This window comes from Echeneis naucrates, chromosome 11 (genome assembly GCF_900963305.1).
Source record: "Echeneis naucrates chromosome 11, fEcheNa1.1, whole genome shotgun sequence".
NCBI lineage: Eukaryota > Metazoa > Chordata > Actinopteri > Carangiformes > Echeneidae > Echeneis > Echeneis naucrates.
In genome coordinates this window covers 6,256,246-6,279,404 of record NC_042521.1, presented here as the reverse complement: position 1 = coordinate 6,279,404, position 23,159 = coordinate 6,256,246, and the positions used below count along the sequence as shown (strand labels likewise).

The following is a 23,159-nucleotide window of genomic DNA, read 5'->3' as shown; positions in this document are numbered from 1 at the left end:
TCTCCTGACTTTTTGTCTCTATACCTCAATCAAAACCTCTCCATTTCCTCCACCCGTCCTCCAGTTGATGCAGCAGCAGGCCCTGGTGGCACAGTCGGCCTACCTCTCTCCCGTTGCCACGGTGGCGGCGGTTCAGATGCAGCAGCTTGCCGCCTTCAACCCCAGCAGCATCATTGCCACGCCGATCGCATCCATCACCCCCTCCTCAGGTAATGAGAGGCAGAGATGTCTGGCTCCGGCCAGCCTTGATTAGATTTCTGCCTGAAATATGAGGACAGATACACAGGGAGAGGTGGACCTAAGAGGACAAAACAACAAACATCTATTTTGTTTTGGTTTTTTTTTTCAAACTGTCACGAGGGTAGCAATATTATCTTTAACTTTTAAACTATAAAAACCAGTGAGGATTAGTTTTATGCTTGCGGACGACTCTCATTGAACTATAAAATGTCTGCAGGTACCAGCACTCCACCCTCCATTGCAGCCACGCCTGTTCCCGCTCTGCCTCCACCAATTGCAGTGAACAGCTACTCCTCTGTGCCAGCTCCAACCAACAGCCAGTCAGCAACTGAAACCCTGTACACCAACGGGGTGCATGCCTACCAAGGTACGGCCATCGCATCAGAAGTAAAGAATATCTGTTTCTGTCATGAAATATTCCCCCACAGGCTTCCTGCTTTGATGTCCAACAGCGAGGCTCTAATTAAGAGGAAATGAAATAAACGTAATGCTCTAAATGTTATTTGGAGCATACTGATGTGCTCTGGAAAGCATTTAGGTTTTATTGATTTTATTTTATTTATTTTTTTTGTGGCTATGTAACAGTTGCCATATGCTTAATGTGTCACAGCTCAGAGTACTGTCCTGGACCCCCTACAGCAAGCTTATACAGGCATGCAGCACTATACAGGTGAGCCTCAAAGTCACAGTACTATCATGTTAGAGTTCTTTTGGGTGGCATTCAGCCATAAATGGTAAACTGAATAAAAATCCAGTTTTGCTTCTGCTATTCATAACAAGATGTGGAAACTTTTTTCACATGAACTTTTACTCCTAGAAAAAACTGAAAAAACCTGAATGCGAAACACTTTTATGTAACATAATGGAATACAGCCATATTACCTTTGCTCTCTCTGACCATCCAACGCTGCATGTTTAAGCAGACATTTACACACAAAGTCAAAACATGCACATATCTTACAAAAACGTAAATAACCTGCAGCTCTCGAGAACGAGTCTATAAACTTTATGCATCAGAAACTACATGCAGAGCACCGTCCAGTTTTATCACATCTGCAGGTGAGAACACAGCTCTGTCAGATGTTGAGTAAAATGTGCCTGCCTCGCTGATGCTCTCTTCTCACCTGTCTCTCCTCTCCGTCAGCCACCTACCCTGCTGCGTACGGCCTGGTGGGACAGCCGTTCGCTCACCAGCCTACACTGGTGGCTCAGCAGCCGCAGCAGCCGCAGCAGCTGCAGCAACGGGAAGGTAAACTCAAAGAGCTGCACACACATGTGGAGCAACCTTATCTTTGAGAGACATTTCAGTGGTTTGCCATGTTTTAGTTCTTTTGCCAAAAATTCACGGTCGTTTTGTGAAGAAGGCTCTGTGATTTTACAAAGTTGACTGTGTTTTCCTTTTCTGTCATTCAAGTCTATTTGTTTTCGTTCATTTCTGTATGACATGAAGCGAAAAAAGTAACAGACTTTCTTAAATTCTGTAATTTGTCACAGTGGTTTTAATTAAGTCTACATTAAACTATGTCAAAACAATTATTTAAAATAATATTACAGATCTGTCAGTATTTCTTGAGGATGGTTAATTGTCCAGTTTATAAAATGTCTGAAAATGGATTTAAAAAAAAAAAAAGGAAAGGAAAAAATTCCCACAGCTGCCTTTCTTTATCGTTAAATATCTTTTTTTGTCTGACAAATATTCCAAAAACAAAGAACTCCAAATCCTCACACTGCATAAGCTGCAACTGGAGATATATTTATATTTTTTTCTTGAAAAATGATTTGAATTATTCATTCAGTCATCAAAATAGTTGCAGATAATTTTAACTGATCAATTGACTAAATAATGAAAGAATAACAATATGAATCCCTCCATGTTACTTTCGTGGTAACATTGGCCTGATGAAGTGCAGAGATGTCCTTCTAGACTTAAACTTTAAATGGTGATGCAACATAAAACAAATGCAGACTTAATGTTCATTTGATTGCACAACAGTCTGGTAACTGATCTTTGCTCCATATAACACAGGTTTAACAGGTTGCTATCTTGAACTGTAGAAACAAAATTGCTAATAAAGCTGTATTACAGAAAGGTTCAACGGTGTTGTTGAAAGTAATTTATGGTACAATTGGTACAATTTTTTAATTTTTTAAAGGAGTAGTTTGACATCTTGATAAAACATTTAGATAAAAAAGTAGAAGTATAACCATTATGTTTTTATTGTGAATGTGTATCTTGAGGCTTGAGGCAATTATTTGAACTCAGAATAAGGCTGGAAATGGTCTGAACCACTAGACTGAGTCTGCTCAAAGGTAAAAAAAATAAATAAAAAATATAAAATCCACCTACCAGCATCAGCACCATTAAGAAAAAAAAGTCAAGCACACCTCTTCTTCTTTTCTCCTTTATTTACTCAACCTCCCAAGTAATCTCTGAGTCTCAAATGTTTTAAAAATGTAAGCACTAACCTGTCCCTTCTTGTCATGTCATTTTCGTGTCCTTTGTCTCTCTACTGTCTTTGCATACAGGTCCTGAGGGCTGTAACATTTTCATCTACCACCTGCCACAGGAGTTCACCGACTCTGAGATACTGCAGATGTTCCTGCCCTTTGGAAACGTCATCTCTGCAAAGGTGTTTGTCGACCGCGCCACCAACCAGAGCAAATGCTTCGGTGAGTGACTGTGGTGGTAATAGATCCGGTAATGTCTGCCACTTTCTCCCTAATGTAATAAAAGAGATCCTGTCTTATGATTTTAGCTTTATTCTGTTGCTTTCCCAGATATGATGCTGCTTTTGACACAACATGAAAGTACTAAGTTTGTACTTATGTCTTTCATTCTTTCTTTTTCCTCTTCAGGTTTTGTGAGTTTTGACAACCCATCCAGCGCCCAGACTGCCATCCAGGCCATGAACGGCTTCCAGATCGGCATGAAGAGACTGAAGGTGCAGCTGAAGAGGCCCAAGGACGCCAACAGGCCTTACTAAAGGAGGTGAGTTCCTGTATATTGATGGATTTGTCTCAGGCAGGGATTGATAGGCAGCTACAACTGTGTCCACAAGTGAAAGAGACAGAGTGGATGTAACTGGGGGCTGAACTGAAGAAGTCAATGACCATACAGCAGATTAACTTTACTGAGGTGGCAGCAATCTAAAAACCACCCACTTGAAATTCAATTCAAGTTTCAGAAGATACCTGTTGTGTGTAAAAGTGGCTACTCCTTTTTTTTTCTTTTTTTTTTGCTCAGTATGTAGGGACAATTTTCCAGAGTATTTTACTCGGTTCAAATGTTCTGTCTAACCAGTGTTCTGTCACAGGGTTGAATGCCAACAACTGTTCGTCATTAATTTTTTGTTTTACTTTTCATTTATTGTTTTTGTGCTGTGCCATATGCCATTTTTCCTGAAAAAAACATCACACCACTCTCAAGACTGTCCCGTCCATACATAAATCGTGGAGACGTGCGTCGCTATGGCTACGGTTGCCTAGCAACCACTAAAACCTACCCCCCTTCCTTCTCACTGCGTTGTAAGTTAATTGGCCTGTGTTGGTTGCTGTGGCGATATTGCCTGTGATGGTTGCCATTAGCAATTTATTTATTTATTTACTTTTTATTTTGGGCCGTTGCCTTGATTCACCATGCTCAACTGCATGGCGGGTTACTGTGGCGACCATGAACTGTGTTTGGTGCGTTGTGAGTTTCCTCTTATCATTTTGTCCTGGTTTTTAATCCTTGCAAACACTGATCAATAATTGTCACTTTACCTCAGCATCTGTAAGTAATTGATTATCATGACATGCTGTTTTTCTTTTTTTAACGACCTCTAAAAGCTTCAATGCTCAGATCTAAATTAGCCTGTTGTCCATAAAATATGGATATATTAGATTTTTCTTTTTTCCTTTTAGACTTTTTTGGTTTTGATTACGTTCCCTTTTGTTGTCTGTCATGATTATCATTCTTACATATTTCCTCTGTTTAGTTGGTTGGTGTGGTAGTTTTTCAGTGATGCGGGGTTTTTGTTTGGTTGTAACTGAAATCCAAGTGACTTTGTGCCTGAACTTTGGTTTTCGTGAGACTGGAAATGTACTAAACGTGCCCCTGTATATGGTTGGCAACATAGTATTTGTGTATGCGTGACTCTGTGTGAGTGCGAGCCAAGGACAAGGTGTGTACATTTATATCTGCGCAAGTGTTTTGTTTTGAGTAGATGTGAAAAAAATATTTGTGTGTAAGTGAACGTGTGTGTGTGTAAGTGTATGTGTGTGTGTTGTGCCAACTGAGACACTAACTCTACAAGGTTTTTGGAGAAAGCTGTTTGGTTCCTGTGAAACGTGCTGCTGACTGAGGAACTGCATTCCTCTGTAGGAATTCTGGAAAACACCAAAAACAAAAAAAAATATTTATGAAATTCAAAGAAAACAACTCAGAAGATCTGTTTCATATTAAAAAACAACCAGAAATTCCTAGTGTGTTCTTTGCACAGCGGATCTGCAGGTAATTAACACAAATAAAACTCACCTGTCATGTCTATATATATATATAAAAAAAACAAACCTTATGTTCAATCTCTAAGAAAATTAAATATCTCAGCTTGAGTATGTTTAGTGTAAATGTACAATATTCTGCCCCAACTTCCCTTTTGAATACCAGAAGTAAAATATCAGAGATTATTTGTGCAAATTTTCATTCCGGCTTCCCCTAAATTCACAAGGACATATTGGATATATTTGAGAGTAATTTTTTCTTGTTCAGGGGTTCTTATTCAGTCGCGTCAGTATCTATATGCGGTAGATGATTCACACAATAGACCTCTTATATTAAATACAGATAAACTAGCATTAGAAACATAGACTGATAATTCACCCGTTGTTTTTGGTACCTGCAGATAACCTGAGTGCTGTATTCGGTGGGTGATTTGAAATGTTGAATCTGAAAGCTTACCTCTCAGAGAAACGACAGTCTGGTGAAGGCCATAGTTCTGAGTATCATTGGAATAAATTGTGAAATTGTGAATTGTGACACTATCTCCTGTTTTCTGACATTTGGTTAACCTAAACCAGAATTCCTACTGTGCATGTTCTGAATTAATTTGCCTGCCAAAAGATATGACCAACTATTTCTTAAGAACGTACATACACTTGCAGCAGTGTGACTGTGACTATTTAAGTTGCATGGACACTAGTTGATTTCTGAGACTCCCCGTAAGGCATCAGTGCAAGCAGTGTGTATTGCAGACACCACTCCACTTCCAAAGTCTTATGTGTGTGTTTTATTTAGTCTATTTAAGTGATTCGATTTAAAGTGCTTTGTGCTCTCTTTTCTCTCTCTCTCTCTGTCTCTCTCTTCTTTACCTCCTTAGGAAAAAAAAAAAAAAAAAACCTAAGAGTTCAATCAAGAAAACCACTTGGGATGTCCCAGCCTTGTTTGGTTGTTTGACCAACCATATAGCACAGGAGCGACACTTCACAAAAAGCAGTATCATGTGTATGCGCTTACAAAAACAACAACTACAACAACAACAACCAACAACAACAACAACAGCAGCAGCAGCAGCAGCAGTAATGTCAGCGACAAATAAATCTTCAGAGGCCGCATCCGCAATATCAGAAGTGCTCCAGAGTTCCTACTGTATCATTCCACTGCTGGATTCATTTATATTATGTACATACTCTATTGTCGGCAACAAGATCTACATGTTAAGAAAAAGCATATCACTGATGTTATTCTACTGAACAGGGTTCTACTGTATAGTGTGATTTGTGGTCTATGGCGTTAACAGAAGGCCAGTTACACAGTCAGAGGCAAGAGAAAATACTACTCTGTATGATTACCATGGGTAATATTGTTATGTAGAGTTAGGTTTATTATTTATACGTAAATTAAAAACATGGGGTAATTAAACTGAAAGAGAAATGGATTTCCTCTCACTGTGGATACCTTAGTTCAAAAATGGAGTTGAAAAGACTTAAAAAAAAAAAAAAAACACAAAACAACAACTTCTCGAGTTGAGATTCTCTGCTGCCACACATTTTCAAATTAACAAAGCAGGAGGAAGGGCTGGGAATTTTTCTATCTTGATTTTTTACGTTTAATTTATTTGGTAATCAATTTGATGAGGAGGAAGATGTGAACATTTCTTTTTTAATTTAAGAGGGAAAAAAAGAGGATTCCTGTCGTCTACAAGACAATGAACACACTTATTATAGAGTTTTTAATTACATAAATGTAACTATGGAAGTAAAAAAAAAACGACAACCAAACAAACAAACAAACAAAAAAAAAAACTAACGAAAAACAAAACATAATGTTTCTTTATTTATTCTCTACAATTGCTGTTTTAAAACATATGTCTTTAAAAGAAAATAAAGTACAATTTAGAAAAAAGGAGAGAAGTCTCTGTTTAATATTGTGTTATTGGATGACAAATTTTCCTTCTTTTGCCAGATGTCAGATGGAACAATATCTGGAGTTGCATTTCATTCCTTCGAACAGACAGAGGCTGTTTGGAGCTTTTCGTTGTAGGGGGTTTTGCTGCTCTCTATGGGCCTGCAGAGGTACTGAAGAAAAAAAAACATCATAGCTGAACCTGAGTCCCTGTTACCTGTGAAACTGACCCAAACTGACCAAAAATTACACAAAGCAAACAACAAAAGCACTTTGTGTGTGTGTGTGTTTGTATGCAGCAGAATGACCGAACTGTCGACAATGGCCCTGATAATTAAACATTGAAATGTCAATCCCACTTCAGCAAGCTCCCAAAATGGTGAATTTATGGTTCTGCGGGCATAAATATCCATCTAGGACACGAGGACGATGAGGAAGGCTAAGGTGTGTGTAGCCACAGCTGGGGTGTGCAGTGAAATCTGTCTATCACAGCATATTGAGGTTTGGTTTGATGAGTCCAAACATGCCTGACCGTCTTTGGCAATGCCTCTGTGTATAAGAGGTGATTAATGGCTCATAACCTGACAGTGAGGAAACGTCTCTCCACAGTTTTCTTTTGCTGCTGCTGCAATTTGAGGAGAAAACAATGGGAGTGTTACACTTTATTATATTAAACTATGCATTGATAAATTATTCATTGTGTTAAAGTGAGAAAATCATATTGGTGTGTAGTATTTCATATATTTTTTGTCACTTGTCATTATTTGGAAACGAAGACACACCAAAGTCCAGGTGAGCAACGCTCAGACAGGAAGCAGAATTATGGCACATCAGGCAGAAAAGGCAGAGGGTTGAGTGAAAAGATGAACATCAGGGTGCCCACACATCGGAATGTATTAGTTACTTAATAATGCCTTATATCTCAGTCTTCTTCAACGTAACTATCAAGACCTCAAATCATGTGTTCAAATAAATCAAGAAAAAACAATTTGTTAAGTTGGCTCAAGATAGTTTTGTCATGAAATTTTGAATAAGAAGCTGCATATGTGCACACAACACAGTTCTTACTGCTTCCTATCTGAAATATTTGATGCAAATATGCAGAGCACACACTAATCTTTAACCTTTGCACCTTTCTAATGGCTACGGCATTCTGTCTTATCACCTACATTACAGCACATACATTAAATTATCCATTACTCTGAGCTGTACTTCATAAGCAGTGACTCATTACATATATATGAAATAGCTGTGAGCTATATAACAATTTCAATCATTTATCAATCAGTTTTTCAGTCCAACTTCTTTTGCTATGTAAAGACTGATACACACATTTCATTCACAAAGTATCCTCTTCTTTACTTCAAGGAAAACCTGAGAGTCCAAGAAGAAAATCATATTTGACCAACCATATAGCACAGGATTTGTTCGTAAAGTGCATATTATACAGTATATACATACTGGGCTCTGCTGGATAATCGATTTGTGGTGCATGGCATTAACAGAAGGCCAACAAAAGCAAAAGAAAATACTACTCAGGAGAAATATTATGTAAAGTTAGTCTTATTATTTATATGCAGTTTTTTATTTTTAATATGGACTGATTTCTACGATTTTAGTTGATTAGTTCACCATGGCAGTGCCAGAACAGAATAATAGACATTTTTTGACAGATAAATTAAAAAAAAGAGGAAAATCTGAACACAGGATCGGTTCCCTGAGCTGGGATTGGCTGGTACAGAAGAGTGAATGAATGAATGAATGAATGAATGAATGAAAATCTGAACCCTTCACTTGCACCATCCGGGTACTAACGACCCCTCATACCCGGCAGAGGGTCAGGTCACTTTAAATAGCCTGCTCCCGCCCCGCCCCCTCCCACTGGCCCCGCCCACTTTTGACATACTACCATAATATCCACAATATCCGATCACATAAAAAACCCGGCTGGGCCGAGTAGGGCTGTCTTTACCGGACGGAAACAAACACCACATCCATCCGTCTCCTCTTTAAATCACACTGAAAATCACCAAACCGGGCGAGGACCTGGAGGGAAAAAAGTGTATTTCTTTCTCTCTCTTCTTTTTTTTTTAACCACCGAGAATGTGGCGAAGCTGAGCTTTGGAGGGAAGAGAGAGGAAAAACTCGGATTGCTGCTCAACAAGTTGATGTGTCTTGATGGCGAGAAGTAGCTGAAGTCTGCACAGCTTCACCGGGACCGGAGAAAAGGCAGCTAACCGTTTTTACAGCCCGTTTTCCGGCCGCATTTAGCGAACAGAGGTGAGTCCTCCGCACCGTTACTCGTCCGTTAGCATTTTAGGAGCTCCCTTCGCCGCCTCGAGTCAAATCACTCCTCTGCCACAAACACACACCTTTAATTTTATTTTCATTTAATATTTTATTTACGCAGAAACGGGGGGGGGGGGGGGGGGGGTTGGCTGCCAACCGCGCTAACTCACTCGAAGCTGTAGCCGGTTTCAGCCGTTGGAGGAGCCGCACAGAAAAGTTTAGCTAGTTGACGGGCCTCCTGATGTCGGCGGTGTTTGCTCAGAAACACCGAGATAAGAGAAGTTGGTTAAAAAACAAAACAAAAAAGAAAACAACCAATCTGGGCCTCACTAGTAAACCAACACGACTCTTCCTGAGGAAATACAGAAGTTGGTTATTTTAAAAAAAATGTCGCCTATGGTGCAATTCCTGTGTGCGTAAAAAAAAAAAAAAAAAAGTTTTCTAACGTAAGCGGGAGCCTGTCGCCCGTAAAGCCCCCTTCCTCCTTCTGCTTCCTCCCTTTGCTCGGATGATTTTTACACCGACGTGTGTACGTGGCTGGCTGTGATGGACGTCCAGTTGAAGTGAGTTTTGATAATGTGAGAGTTGCCCAAAGCTCCATCTTAATGAGTCAGGCTGCTCTGTTCCGCTACGTCCGGGAGACTCCCCGCTTTCGCCATGCGTGCGCACTCAGCCACTCCCTGCACGGGCTTACGCAAACAGCGTAGACAGCTGTGACAGACACAGGCGGATACACTCGGAGCAAGTCAACATCACTCAGCCAGCACCACCTTGACAGCCTCCATCCTTCAAGGTGGATGTCAGAACTGTTGTTTGAAGCCCACCAAGGCTTTGGACACAGCTTCCATAAGTCAGGTTACTGTAGCCTGGGGTTTAAAGTGTGCAAAGGTGGCCCTGGGTGTTCACCAAATAAAGGCCACGTCCGTCCACAGACTTGTTGAATCTCTGCCCTCCCTGTAGTAATACATTGATGACATTGAAACTTTCATGATCTGCTCTGTAGAGCAATGTACCTTATAACGGACTTTGGACTTTAGAGGAGAAGAGATCATTTAGGAGGCAGCAGTGGGCGAATGAAAGATGTTTTTGAGTTGCATCATGGGATGTGTAAGATCTGCAGGCTTGAAGTCAGGCAGCAGTGGGGATAATCGCTGTCCTTCTAGGACAGTATTTAAAGTATCACTGCTGTTCCAAAACACCAAATTGGCCTGTTATTTTGTATTTTTTTCCCCAGAAACCCTCCTTAAACTGGAAATGTGTAAGTGCTAATAATGCAAGCTTGGATGCCATTGCAATAACAGGTTGTGGTCATGCTTGTTCAATAATGGACAACTGGAGTTAGCAGATGACTTGATGACCTACTTCCAACCGAAATAACATCATCTAAGCTTGGATTTAACTTTTATCCCCTTTTAACTCAAAATGTTTGTTTTGGGTTGTTTTGTTTTTTTTTGATAAATGCCTACCTTTTTAGACTTCAGACTCAATGATCTGTCAACAAAAGTTGGCTAACAAAATGAAATGCAAGTTTGCTTTACCTAGCAGCATTTGTGCCTGCCTAAACAGCTGGAGCCAGACCTTTTCTGGATGTTGGGTGGAAATCACACAGCAGCAGGAGAAAATACACCATACAGATCTGTCCTTTTGCTACCGAGGGGCTGGTGCTGCTGCAGCTTCTGTCTTAGTATATACACAGGGATTTTAACTGCAAGGAAGCTTTGCGCACTTTATTTCATGTTGCTTTCAATTTTGCCAGTTTGGGAAGTTGGCCTCAGCTGTTGTCCAATACATTGAACATAAGATGTTATTTTTAGATCAGCTTCAGAAAAAAGGTGTGCTTTCCATTCAAAAAAAAAAAGCAGGATGGACACCTCAGAGCCTCTGCAGCCCCAAAGGTCACTTACCTCTTTCTGTATACCATCTGTGTTCTTAAAAATCCCATGAATCATTCCAGCAGTGAAGACGGACCTCTCTGTAACATTTTCCATTCCCTGTTTGAAGAGGTTGAAAGACTTAAAATAACCTGTGTGTCTTAGTTGCGTAATAGTGGACACTTTTAATTTCAATTTTATGGAGTGAACATGAGAGGATTCCTGGCATGACAGGAGAAAGCAGGATGATTGAAATCTACACACTGATTAATAGGATAGTTGATATTTCACAGTTGTTGCAAGTTTAGGTGATTTATCTTTAAACTGCAGAAGCTGTCTCGCTGAAGTAAAATTCCCACCACAGGAGTTGCTGTACATTTACCAGCTGACTTGAAATTGGTTAAAGTCCACATATGCAGTCCTTGATATGGGATCTTACAGGAAGTGTGTGACTGGCTAAATCTGCAACTCCACAGCTTTGATGGCAGATACAAAGGTGCACCAATATAAAATGATGATTGGACTCAATCTGCTGATCTTAGGTTGTATTACATTGAGGTCCAAAGACAACCAGCTCAATAACGCATGATCAATGTCACCTACATTGTTTTTAACGTGTTTTCAGTTTTGTGAGAGGAGCTGATTAGTTCTGTTTTATAGAGGTTATAGTGGAAATGATTAACACTAAGTTAACAGGAAGGTATATCTTTCTCAAGACATTCTCAAACCATGTTGTTTATTGTGCATTATAGTTCAAGTAATTGAAATATATAGTGAAAAGAAGACCTTAATATAGAAACCAGATTGTTATTTAATTACAAGTTTTTATTGGGTATACGCATTTTGTCTCTTAAGTTCTCTGAATGTCCACATTAGCCCCTTTTTGCTATCTGAATATACAGATATCCGATATAAAATGTGTAACACATTTCAAGTTAAATTCCCCTAAAGAAATGAACAGTATTGCCAAACTGAAGTCCAGTTTAGTGACCGTAGTCCAAGTCGCACGTTTTTTGATGGCAACTGTGTGCACCATATTAAAATTCTGCCTTCATCTGGAGCAGGAAGTGCCCAGATATGATGCCTGTTGCCTGACGTCCGGTGAGATTAATCACCCTCAATCAATACTCACTCCTCAGGCTGCTCTGTTCCTTCTCCTTCCTCTAAGGATATTGCCACAGCTGGGTGAATTTCTATATTTATCTTATGGGGAAAAAATAGGAGCATATTTCATTGAGAAGACAACAAGCTATATCTTTCTAATACCTGTCTTAATTTCCTTCCAGAAGGTAAAATAAATGGAACAAGAGATCAATTTCTCCCTTTGTGCCTTCTTTTAGGATGATATCCAGGCTATGTGAGCTGATATGGGCAGACTGGATTTGGTTTCCTGAGGGCCATGGATGGGGGGACCTGACAGACCATGATGGCAAAGTCTACCCTAAACCAAAGGACCTCTGGGCTACCATACCCATTGCCCTCTGCTTCCTGGTAATCCGACAGATTTTTGAGAGGTGAGTCATCTGCTATTTGCCTAGTCTTCTGCCTATCTACTCGTGTGATTTGCATGTGCCTTGCTGACAAATGTTGGATGTGCAAGTAGTGTTTCACTGGTGTATTTTTGCCCTTTCCAGAAAGGTTGCGATTCCTCTGGCTGTTCTGCTGGGAGTGAGTGACAAGCAACGTGTTCAGGCTTCTCCAAATCCCACCCTGGAATCCCATTTCTGCAGCACATCAAAGCATCCACCACAGGTAATCATCCTGCATACTTAAGGAGACAAGCAATGCTTCATAGAGACTGATAGTCTTAATGACATAAGTCATAGAGATGTGAGTGTTTTTTATTTTGTTTTGTTTTTTTTGTGAAAATGGACAAAAAAGAAATAGAAGAAATGTTACAGGCCTTCACAGCCACGTCTTACTGACATAACATGTCTTATTTTGGCTCCGTTCATGAAAAGATGCTTCCTTCTTGTGCTGCTTTTTGTTGCTAGAGCTCCATAGAGAGCTTAAGTAAACAGACAGGCTGGTCAGTACGGCAGGTCCAGAGGTGGTTCAGGCGGCGGAGAAACCAGGACCGGCCAAGCAAACTCAAGAAGTTTCGGGAAGCAAGGTAGGTGAACATCTTGAGAATCGACAAGATGTGTGATTTACCCCAAACCATTTTCTGTCTTTTATACCAGCATGTATAAATAAAAGAACAGGGGCTTGTGCCAGAAAGCTGCTTTAACAAACTCCAATCTCAAACTCTTGAGTCGACTAATCCTGAGATGGAAAAAACACCTAATCTGGTTCAATGTTGAATTTGAATGTCATGAATGAATGATAAAATGCTGCAATCCTTCTGTTTACCTAACATAGTATATTTATTTATTTATCTAGGTTATGGTTAGGTTAGATCTTTATAGCTTACAGATATATTTCATATGTATAACATTTTAGTTTACAAATAGGACCAACTGTTTCTCAAAAGCTTTTGTAAAACAAAACTCATTTACCAAAACTCATTGTATGTTCAAGAGGAGAAATGTTACTCACTGGTGAAAAAAAATTTTGAAACAATTTGACAGTAACCATCAGAGATTTAAATTCTAGTGATGTGTATAAGTGATTTAAAATCACTCATTAGGATATGATATGTGGATTTAATAAATGTCTGTCAGCACTTTCAGAGTGGATAATTTCTACTTCTGACGTGTACACTTTAATCTCTTGACACTTGGTTCTCACAAACCCTGAAATTAATTTGTATCATTTTGTTATCCATAGGTGGGATAGTTTTATTTGTGCTGTTTGAAAGCATTTTAGGGGAATTCTGAGGTTGCTGTGCATTCTTTTACAGTTGGAGATTTACCTTTTACCTTCTTGCTTTCTTTGCTGGCCTGGCAGTTCTTATTGATGTGAGTATTACATCTGAACCTGTTCAGCAATTTTAGTGGTTGCCATTGATAAACAACATTTTATTTATGTGCAATTTCACAACATATAAGCATGAAATCCATCTCCTCATAACTTCCTCACTTAAAGAAAATCAGTCTTTTTTGTGTTTTGTTTTGTTTTTTTTTTTTGTTTTTTTTTTTTCCTGGTTTTCTGTCTTTATCAGGAAAATAAAAATAGTTTGCTAAATGTTACTCATGCTTAACAAAGGCCTCAGAAATGCAGGAACTTGGATTTAACCATTGTAGCCATAGTGAACAGACTCTTGGATGCCACACAGATCTCATCTTTATCTGTGTTGTTTTTCTTTGAGTGCTTGTGGTCATGTGTTGGACATTGAATATCGAACATCTCTCCCCTCAGAAACCATGGTTCCATGATGTGAAGCAGGTTTGGGAAGACTTCCCAAAAATGGTATGCCAAGTGCTATGAAGTGTAATATCTCCTCAGATAATCTCATATATGGATATTGTCAGCATCTCCTCCCATTTCATTTGTCTACCACATTACTGAACTAATTGGTAAAATTATTGGCATCATGCTGTCTCTTGTCTTTTTTTTTCCCCCCAGCCCCTGGTGCCTTCTCAGTACTGGTACTACATGATCGAACTAGGCTTCTATGTGTCGCTGCTTTTTAGTGTAGCATCGGATATCAAACGTAAGGTAAGTGATACAGCAATGCTTCCCAAACTTTGTAATCTCTCTGTACTAGAAAACATCCAACAACACTTAGTGAGTGCATTTAACAACGAGAATGATCTGATGTGTAACAAGTGTATTTGGAGGTTTGCATATTGATTTCTCTCAACTTTATGCATTGTATTAGGTAGAGTCATCACAGTTCACGTTGCCATTAACAATAATGCCCATTTCCACTCCTTTCTTCCACTGTTTGAGTTTCGTAACATCACAGTGAGTGAACAAGCTGAACTGTGTCTGTGAGGTTGGGGATGTTACTTATCCTGTTAATGTGTGATCAGAGGGCTGTGTGAAGTCATGCTGTGAACAGATGGATAAATTTGCCCAAAGGTCTAAATTTTCACAATGTTGTTGTGAAAGGTGGCAGACTTTCAGCCTGTTGTATTATTGTGGTCCCACCACTAATCTTTTAAACCAAAACAATAGATTTCTGAAAACCAGCATGTCGAAACCTGCCTCTTACTGAAGGATTTGGTTTTTGCTTTAAGTTTCTTTTTTTTTTACCTCTTTTGTTTTTTTTTTTTCTCAATTATCATTTAAGGGCTGTGAAGCGGTATGATCAAGGGCATAACTCAAAACCATGGATGTTTTTTGAGTAACCCCACATCTGACATTTTTAAGCAAAAATAAGAATCATAATATATGGTAGAGCACATGCTTTGCAGGGAGAGGCCCTGGGTTGAAACCCCAGCCACACCTTGTGCTGGTCCCAAGCCCGGATAATTGGGGAGGGTTGCAACAGGAAAGTGATCCGGATCCAGAGCTGACCTGCTGTGGCAACCACGAACATACAAAAGCCGAAAGAAGAAGAAGGGGGGGGTCTGTTCATTAGTCGTTATAATTGAGAATCACAAGCCTTAAAAATGACAAAATATTGTTGATGGAAAAACACAAGTACATTTTGGGTCCTCTGTCTAAGTCTTAGCATGCATTTTGTGTGAGCATAAGAGAGGGGGCAGAGGGTGGCACCTGTTGGTAACTAACAGGCTGAGGCAGTGGACATTAGGGTTTCCACAAACAGAAAGAGTTAAGAAGGCCGCGTGGCTAAAGTAAGACTTCAGGTAGTGGAGGAACAGTCACCTGTGGCTGCAGCCGCAGATCACCCATCCCATATCCTGAACTGACAGTGTGAGCTGTTACCTTTGGGCAAGCTTTACTGAGCTCAGCAGTGCAAACTGAACCGGTTTAAGAATTCCTTTGTGCCAGGCAGTGTTTTAAAAAGAAACTTGAAATGAGTGGAGGATAGAGAGGGAGTATGGCATTACAAACACTCATGAATAGAAAGCCTAGGGTGTGTACCTGAGTACTTTTGCTTCTTTTGTTTATTGTATAATGCATTTTGTGTTGTCTCTCTTCCATGCTTTTTTTTTTTTGCTTGCCTGGGCTTTGTGCTAATATGTGTGTTGAGTCCAAGTCAAGTTTCCATCCCTGTCTGTCTGTCTATCTTTGTATGTATGTAGCACCAACAAGTGCTTTCACCCAGTCAGTGGTCAGGACTGTGATGCCAGTGCAGTAGTGTCATTTAATTATTTGCCCTCATATTATATTTAATGGTAAAACACCTTGTATGATCCCTGTTCATTTTGTATTAATGACTAGTTATGGAAATAAAAGTTGAATTAATACTTAATAACCAATGACACGTGGCATAACAGGTGTGAATTTAATCACATTTATAAATTAAAGGGAAATAAAATCTGAACTAATTAAAATGTATGGCAAATGAGACAGGTGATAGATGCTGGGAGGGTTGTTGTGCATCAATAAAAGGGCTCAAATTCATCATCTACATTTACACTGTGGTTTGTTTTGTGTAAAATCAGCAACAATGTCTTTATGGTTTGATCAATTTGTGACCAAATAATTGGATTTTTTTACACCATCATTTTATATTTCTATATTTTGTTTTGCCCTCAGGATTTCAAAGAGCAGATAATTCACCATGTAGCCACAATCCTCCTAATAAGTTTCTCCTGGCTGGTCAACTACATCCGGGCAGGGACTTTGATCATGTTGATCCACGATGCTGCTGACTATCTAATGGAGGTATGACATTATGCTATGGAATTTAAGAGACTTAAGTTAATCGTTCATTAATATTCCCCGTAACCTCTAAATTGGTGATAAGCTTCACGATAAGAGTAAGATTACAGCACTGTTCTCCCTATGCAGCTCACTCTCTGCCCTCTAGAGGGTAACACATGAAAAGGTGCCAATGACCTCTCTTTTCGTTCCAGTCAGCCAAAATGTTCAACTATGCAGGTTGGAGGAAAACCTGCAACTTCATCTTCACTTTGTTTGCTGCCGTTTTCATCATCACCCGCCTCGTCATCCTCCCTTTCTGGTAAATTACATTATAGCAGACTGTGACTGGGATGAGTCACTGATGGTGCTTTCTGGGAAATGTGGAGTTGGGTTTATTAGCAGCCATACATCACAAATTCTTTTGAATTTAGTCATTTTTAGTTGCTGTGTTTAAAAACATATATATATATATATATATATATATATATAATTTTTTTTTTTTTTTTAATGCTTGACTCAAAAGAGCTTTATTCTGTAACAATGTTCCTACTTCCATTGAGACTAAACAGCCACAATTTAAAAATATTACAAAATGAAGGTGTGGGTGTGTTCAGACCCTTTACAAGATACCACATGGGTCCATATTGTTCAGAAGCAATGTAGTTCTGTGTATCTCAGAGTTACCGGTACTCAGTTAAATTATGCCATTTGGTCATGTCCTCTTCAAGACATCAGAGTATGCGCTGAAGATTTGCTGAATATTTGTATTTTATTTTGCTGAAATTTCATAAATGTAGTTTTGGAGCACTTCACTGGAACCCAAACAACAGACACATTGTTTACACTCCTCGCTGCTGTCAATGGGCTTTTGAATGTGACCGTAGGTGGCTCTGACTGGACTCTCTGTTCTGTCTTTGTGCTGTTTTCCAGGATCATACATACGACTATGGTGTACCCCCTGACCCTCTATCGCCCTTTCCTCGGGTTCTACTTCTTCAATGGGCTCATGTGTGTGTTACAAGTTCTGCATATCTTCTGGGCTGCACTAATCTTGCGAATGGTCATCAAATTCTTGCCAGGAAATGTATGAACCAACATTTTTATATATATTTTTTATTATTATTTATTTATTTATTTTTTTTAATGCGTGTGTTTTTGTTTTTGTTTTTTTGGGGGGGTATTTTTCCCCCCCATTTCCATCATGTAACACAGTCACCTCAAATAAAAAACTAATTTCTCATTTTTCCTGATAGGACATTGTTGAGGACGAGCGGAGCGATAAGGAGGAGACAGAGTCAGAAGATGAAGACAACGACCATGAGCGTAGGGAAAAGTCTAAGAATGGCCACATGCAGAACGGCCACACTCCCCTCAACAACAACCATAGAAAGAGGCACTGATCGGACAGTGAATGGTGGAGATGAGGCCATTTGAAGAGTGATGATGGGCCTTCACATTAGGCCCTCACCTGAAAAGCCAAAGAAAGAGATGGTGGCATCTTGAAAGAGGCAGCAGGCAACACACACACACACACCTACACCCCTGCTAGTACAGTGTGAACAATTTCATTAAATTAAATGGGGAGAGAGAAAACAGCACAGAGGAACCACAAAGATCTGTTTAATACAGAATCGGTGGTGATTCGTTTTTCTCATTGCACACACGATCTCCTCTTTTTCTGCCCCTCCCTTCATTGTATTTTGCTATTTGCTGAGATTTTTTGCTTTTGACCAAGTTGCCAAATCTGCCTGCTTGTAGCTTTATTTTTGTTACTGGAAGTCTTTTAAGAGATGTTGTGGTTAGGTTGGTCATTCCCCTCCTGTCACTAACACTCTAAGTATTACTCCCCTCAAACTTGACAGAATTTAGCTCTTAATAACAACACTGAAATCAGTGATATTATGAGGAGCACTTGCCTTCCTTTCTATGGACCATAATCTGATTTAAATCTATTGAAAAATGACTGACTGAGTGTCAGTGTTAATTCTGCACATGGTTACGCCTGCCATGATTGTTTTTTGTTTTGTTTTTGTTTGTTTGTCTCCAATGGTTTTGAGTCAGTGTTGCTAATAATATATTTGTGCAGATAATGTTTAAAATGAAATAATTGGTGATAAATGTTTTAACAGCTGAGACAGTGCGAGAAGGCGCTACATCTGCCCGATGTGTTGGCATTTGCCTAGAGTTTGTCTTAAAATTCTTTGCCTTATTGGAAGCAGAACGCACAGAGATAGTTTTAAATGGTTATGCTTTATGTCTTTTTAGTTGTCTTTGATTTTACTTTGTTTTGTTTTTCGGTCCAGTCAACAGTTCATATTTGGGAGCAATTTGCTTGAGTGTAACCCAAGCCAATCAGTGACTTTATAAAATCTTTATGAGCTGGAAGAGTCAATGGCATTTCCATTCAGTGTTGTTTTTCCCATCTATACAAAGATGCACTTTATGGTTTCTTCTATAGATCAGCATTGACTAAATGTCTAGTAAACAAACAGTAGAAATGGTTCCTTCAAATTCAAACATGACTTAGTTTATTTTAGAGGCGGTATGATTTTCAACTTAATTTCATATTTATTCTCATTATGATCTTCCTGAGACCTTCCTCAAGGCATTGGTTCATTTTGTATGGAAAAAAAAAATCGAAAGAAAAAAATTGAAACTTTAAGTGAAGAGGTAAAAATAAAACACCAAAGTATAGTTTACATTTTGTTTGATCTTTTTCAAGTACCTTCATCATTTCAATTGTAAAGCACACTTTCTGTCCCTTTGTCTTTATTTGTCATCTTTGTGCCGTGACATGTTCGACACTCCATGAGCTGTAACGCTCTGGGCCTCTAAATTTGCTCTTTGCCTCAGCTCATGATGACCAATCACCTGCAGTGCCCTTGCTTTGACACAAAAGTGCTTTTATTTTGAATTCTGTGTCTCTGAGATGTAAAATCATAATAATGATGATGATGATAAAGAGCACTGTGGATGGCTAATCTGCGCATGCTTTTCTGGTTCTTTTCATTTTAATCTGGAATGTCACATTGATTTTAAATCACTGATGTTAAAGTCAAATCCTATGATGAACAAAATGTGGAAATTCAACTGCTATCCATGCAAAGACCCGAAAAGAAGAAAACCCAATAATGTTTATTAACAAAATAGATTTTTATGATTTTTTTTTTTTTTTTTTTTTTTTTTCTCTCCGTTAACTTGTACAAATTTTCCTTAAAATGGTGAATATGTAAAGTGGATGTTTTCTTATTAAATGATAAAAAGTAACAATACAAATTGTTAGAAGAGGGAGTCCATCACATTATTATTGTCTAACAGTGCAAAAACCATTAAGATGATATAGAAAAGAAAGCAGGAAAATCCTCACAGTGAATTAAATGTTTGAAGAATGACCTAAGAAATGAATCAATAATTACAACTGTAATGATTGTCCAGAGAATGTGTTAATGCACTAAAATATTTAATGTGTGAATATAGTGGAATGAGTTCACACAAGAGTCGAATCCTTAATAAAACTGTAACATAAAAACAAATTCTTAATCCAAAATCCACTCAAAGGTTTTTTGTTTTTTTTTCCATCATCAGCTCGAAACCTTCATCCACAATAAAGAGCAGGAAAACACTAAAGGTATCTACTGCAGTTTTCATTGTCCTTTACAATCATTTGAATCTACTTAATGTCTGTGTATCTTGTTTAACTTGTGTACTTGTACGCTTTGTGTTGGATGAAAATATCTCATTCAAAGAGTTAATCATTCATTCATTTGAGTGCGAGTGTAGTTTTGGGACTTTGGACTAAACAGCCAAATGGTACCGTCATGATTCAGGAATTGAGAAATGTTCCCCTTCCTGTTGGTCCTGTCTTCTGTCAAACTAAAACGTTTGTCTCATGAGAGGACCTGTTGCTGAGCGAAACGTCCGACATGAGCCGTCCATCAGTTGTTGATCCCACCTGTGCAGTTAGACCTTTTTCATCCATCCTTGAGAGAAACCTGCCACACTCCCCTGCAGTCTTTGGGCTGCAGCCTGAAAGGCTTCCTTGGCTAATTGCATACGGAGTGGGATCACTTTACTTCAGTGCCCTGGCCTCCAGCCTCCACACTGTTCCTGTCACTGGCAGCTTCACTGTAACAATCTCCATCTTAAAGCTGCAGGGTCAATTTCCACCCTGCTCTCGCAGCTGGCTCCACAATTTAATTGCTAATGCATCTACTGTTTCTCCTGCTCCAGCGTCAGCCACCCCCACTCTCATGTGTGTCCCGTCTTACCCCTCCTCTTTAAATCTTTGCCTTTCCTTTCAGATTACATTTTCTGCTGCTTCCTTCCTGCCCATTCAGTCGGTGTAATGAGTAAGCTCAGCGTTGCCTAAGGTGCCTGAGTTATGGTGGTGTGAAGTCTAATTGGTGACAGCAATGAAGGTCCCCTCGACAGCAGAACAAAAGCTGTGGGGTGTTTGATTCACTTGTGAACTGTGCAGACTGTTATTCAATTCCTGCTTAAGTATTAATAAAGGCTTTACACGCCAGGGGGAGGTTGCAAGGTGCAAGTGTGTATATATGTGTGTATGTATCTGTGCGAGGGTTAATTTGCGGGCAGCTCATTTTTCCTGTGATGATCATTACGAGAACAGTTAAGACTTGATGAGCGTCTTATGTAACTCGAGTAACAAGGAACCTCCGAGGGAACCAAGACGGAGATGCTGGATTCAAAGTTTTGGATGGGCGGTAAGACTCTGCAGCAGCAGCAGCAGCAGACACCAGGGTGAGTGAAACAGAGATGGTGAGTTCAACTTTTAATTAGCTGACAAATTTATTCCATGAATGTTTTGACTTTCTAAGGAAGTTCTAAGCAATTATCTCTGATTTAGGACTTAAAAAAAATTGTCTTTTTTTATTTTAAACAAAACAGCCTAGAGTTTAAAAAACATTGGTCACACAAAACAAACCACACCAGTAAGCTTTGAGGGGTTTTGTGATGGTAATTTCTAATATTCCACAGATGAAATTATGAGGAAGTGAACTGATATAACTGTCTCTCTAAAGTCCTTCTACCACTGAAACAAATGCTTTAAAATCCAGAAGCTGTGTTTTGAGGGTGTGGGGAGGGTTTTGTTTTTGAAGGGTTAACTCTATCTTTATGTCTGATATGTCGTCAGCAGCATCTCCAACCCGCATGTGCACAAACTTCAGCTGTCACTGAACTCGTGAACTGAACGGCTGAGAGCAGGATTGCTAGTTGTTGCTACCCACATGGACCGTTCTTCTCACCCTGCGCCACAGTTTGAGGTGGACGTGGACCTGGGTTTCGCCCTCTTCTTCCTCTTCCTCCTGTGTTTCTTCCTGCTGGTGACAGTGGTGCGATGCGCTCAGACTGTGGTGGATCCTTACGGCTCCATCTCCACCTCCACCTACCAGGAGGAACAGATCACCTGAGTGAAGTCTCTGTTCCAGGACTCTACAAGACAATTTAGATTGACTTTAAACCCTCGGACAGCTGGTCTAACCATGCAGGAGAGTTAGGCCACCTTTTAACCAAAAGAATTAAACATTTATCACATGGACACCGGTCACAAGACATGCACCAGCTAATATGAATATTTTTGACTAGTCACTGTTGGTAGCTTGACTTTTTTTTTTCCTATTTTCTGCTGCAAAAGTTCCTAATAATTTCACAAGCCATTGTAAAATCAAGAAATTCATATTACTTCAGCACAACCTCTGCCGTTTCAATATGCAGCATGACATTAAAAATGGTGAGAGAAAAGACCTCACAATGCCTCTGTCTTTATCACCACCAGCCAAAAGTAGTGATGTCAATTATCCGTTTTTCTACTCCTGCAAGGGCCCAAAGTCCAGCAACAGTTTTTTTAGTCATACACTAGTTCTTCCCCTCTTACGCAGAACTTTCATATAGTTTGCACTTGAAGATCAACATTTTGCTCGTGGAATGAATAATAGTAATTGACTTTTGTTATGTCAGGAAGTGATGCAACCTCTGATTTTGCGAGAGACCAAGACGAAGTCAGCTACTGTAGTCTAAAATGGAAGAAGCTTTGATTTATGTTACTTTTTCTGTCACACTCTTAAAGCACAGTAAGGTTGCAACATAATTTGTTTCACAATAAAAAAAAAAAACAAACAAACAAAGCTCAAGACTTAATCTGTGTGAAACCTTTCGTCATCTAAGAGTTTGTCAACTTGAACAACAGCTTGAATTAATGACTCACCACACAAATAAACTTTCATCACAGCGTGACTAGACCTTTTGATATTTGAGACAGATAGTCAGGTGACATCAGGCACCAACCCCGCTGGGATTTAACTGGGTAAGTTACAGAGCTGGATGAGACGGAGACCACACTAAAATGTTTGAATGAGGAGAGGGACAGGAAGTAATGAGAATAAGTACTGGGGCTGCTCCGTATGCAATATTATATATTGTGAAGTTCCCTTTTGTCTGGGGTTATTATTTTTAGGCTGAGGATCCTCTCAGTGAATATTGTGCTCGCCCATATTGAAATTTCAGTGATATTTTGGTTAATTGTAGCTCCATATATTCACAAACACAGCTCCACCTCAGCTTTTTACCTTAGTTAGCTGATTTACAATTCAAACAGAGCTGCAGCTCCCTCTTACATGCATGAAAGACGTATTAACACCCTCCAAAGAGAAAGGATGTGGAAACTGAGTTGCTATTCTCAGTGATGCCTGCAGAAA

At 39.4% G+C, this 23,159-nt stretch overlaps 2 protein-coding genes across 3 annotated transcripts in view; both read left to right on the top strand.

The window, feature by feature from the left end:
* Positions 1 to 3,230, top strand: part of LOC115051542 (CUGBP Elav-like family member 3) — a 35,262-nt gene extending 32,032 nt beyond the window's left edge. For both annotated transcript variants that reach the window (XM_029514995.1, XM_029514994.1), the window contains exons 10-15: positions 65 to 209; positions 458 to 607; positions 851 to 910; positions 1,385 to 1,489; positions 2,767 to 2,910; positions 3,097 to 3,230. In XM_029514995.1, coding sequence (XP_029370855.1) covers positions 65 to 209; positions 458 to 607; positions 851 to 910; positions 1,385 to 1,489; positions 2,767 to 2,910; positions 3,097 to 3,224 — 732 coding nt within the window. In that variant the 3' untranslated portion in view covers positions 3,225 to 3,230. The remainder of the gene's footprint in view (positions 1 to 64; positions 210 to 457; positions 608 to 850; positions 911 to 1,384; positions 1,490 to 2,766; positions 2,911 to 3,096) is intronic.
* A 5,344-nt stretch (positions 3,231 to 8,574) lies between these two features.
* Positions 8,575 to 20,064, top strand: cers2a (ceramide synthase 2a). Its single transcript, XM_029514677.1, has 11 exons — positions 8,575 to 8,902; positions 12,123 to 12,296; positions 12,417 to 12,534; positions 12,777 to 12,895; positions 13,625 to 13,682; positions 14,083 to 14,133; positions 14,290 to 14,382; positions 16,336 to 16,464; positions 16,656 to 16,762; positions 17,374 to 17,527; positions 17,697 to 20,064. The coding sequence occupies exons 2-11, from the start codon at positions 12,124 to 12,126 to the stop codon at positions 17,841 to 17,843; spliced, it is 1,149 nt and encodes a 382-aa protein (XP_029370537.1). The 5' UTR covers positions 8,575 to 8,902; position 12,123; the 3' UTR covers positions 17,844 to 20,064.
* The last annotated feature ends 3,095 nt before the right edge of the window (positions 20,065 to 23,159 follow it).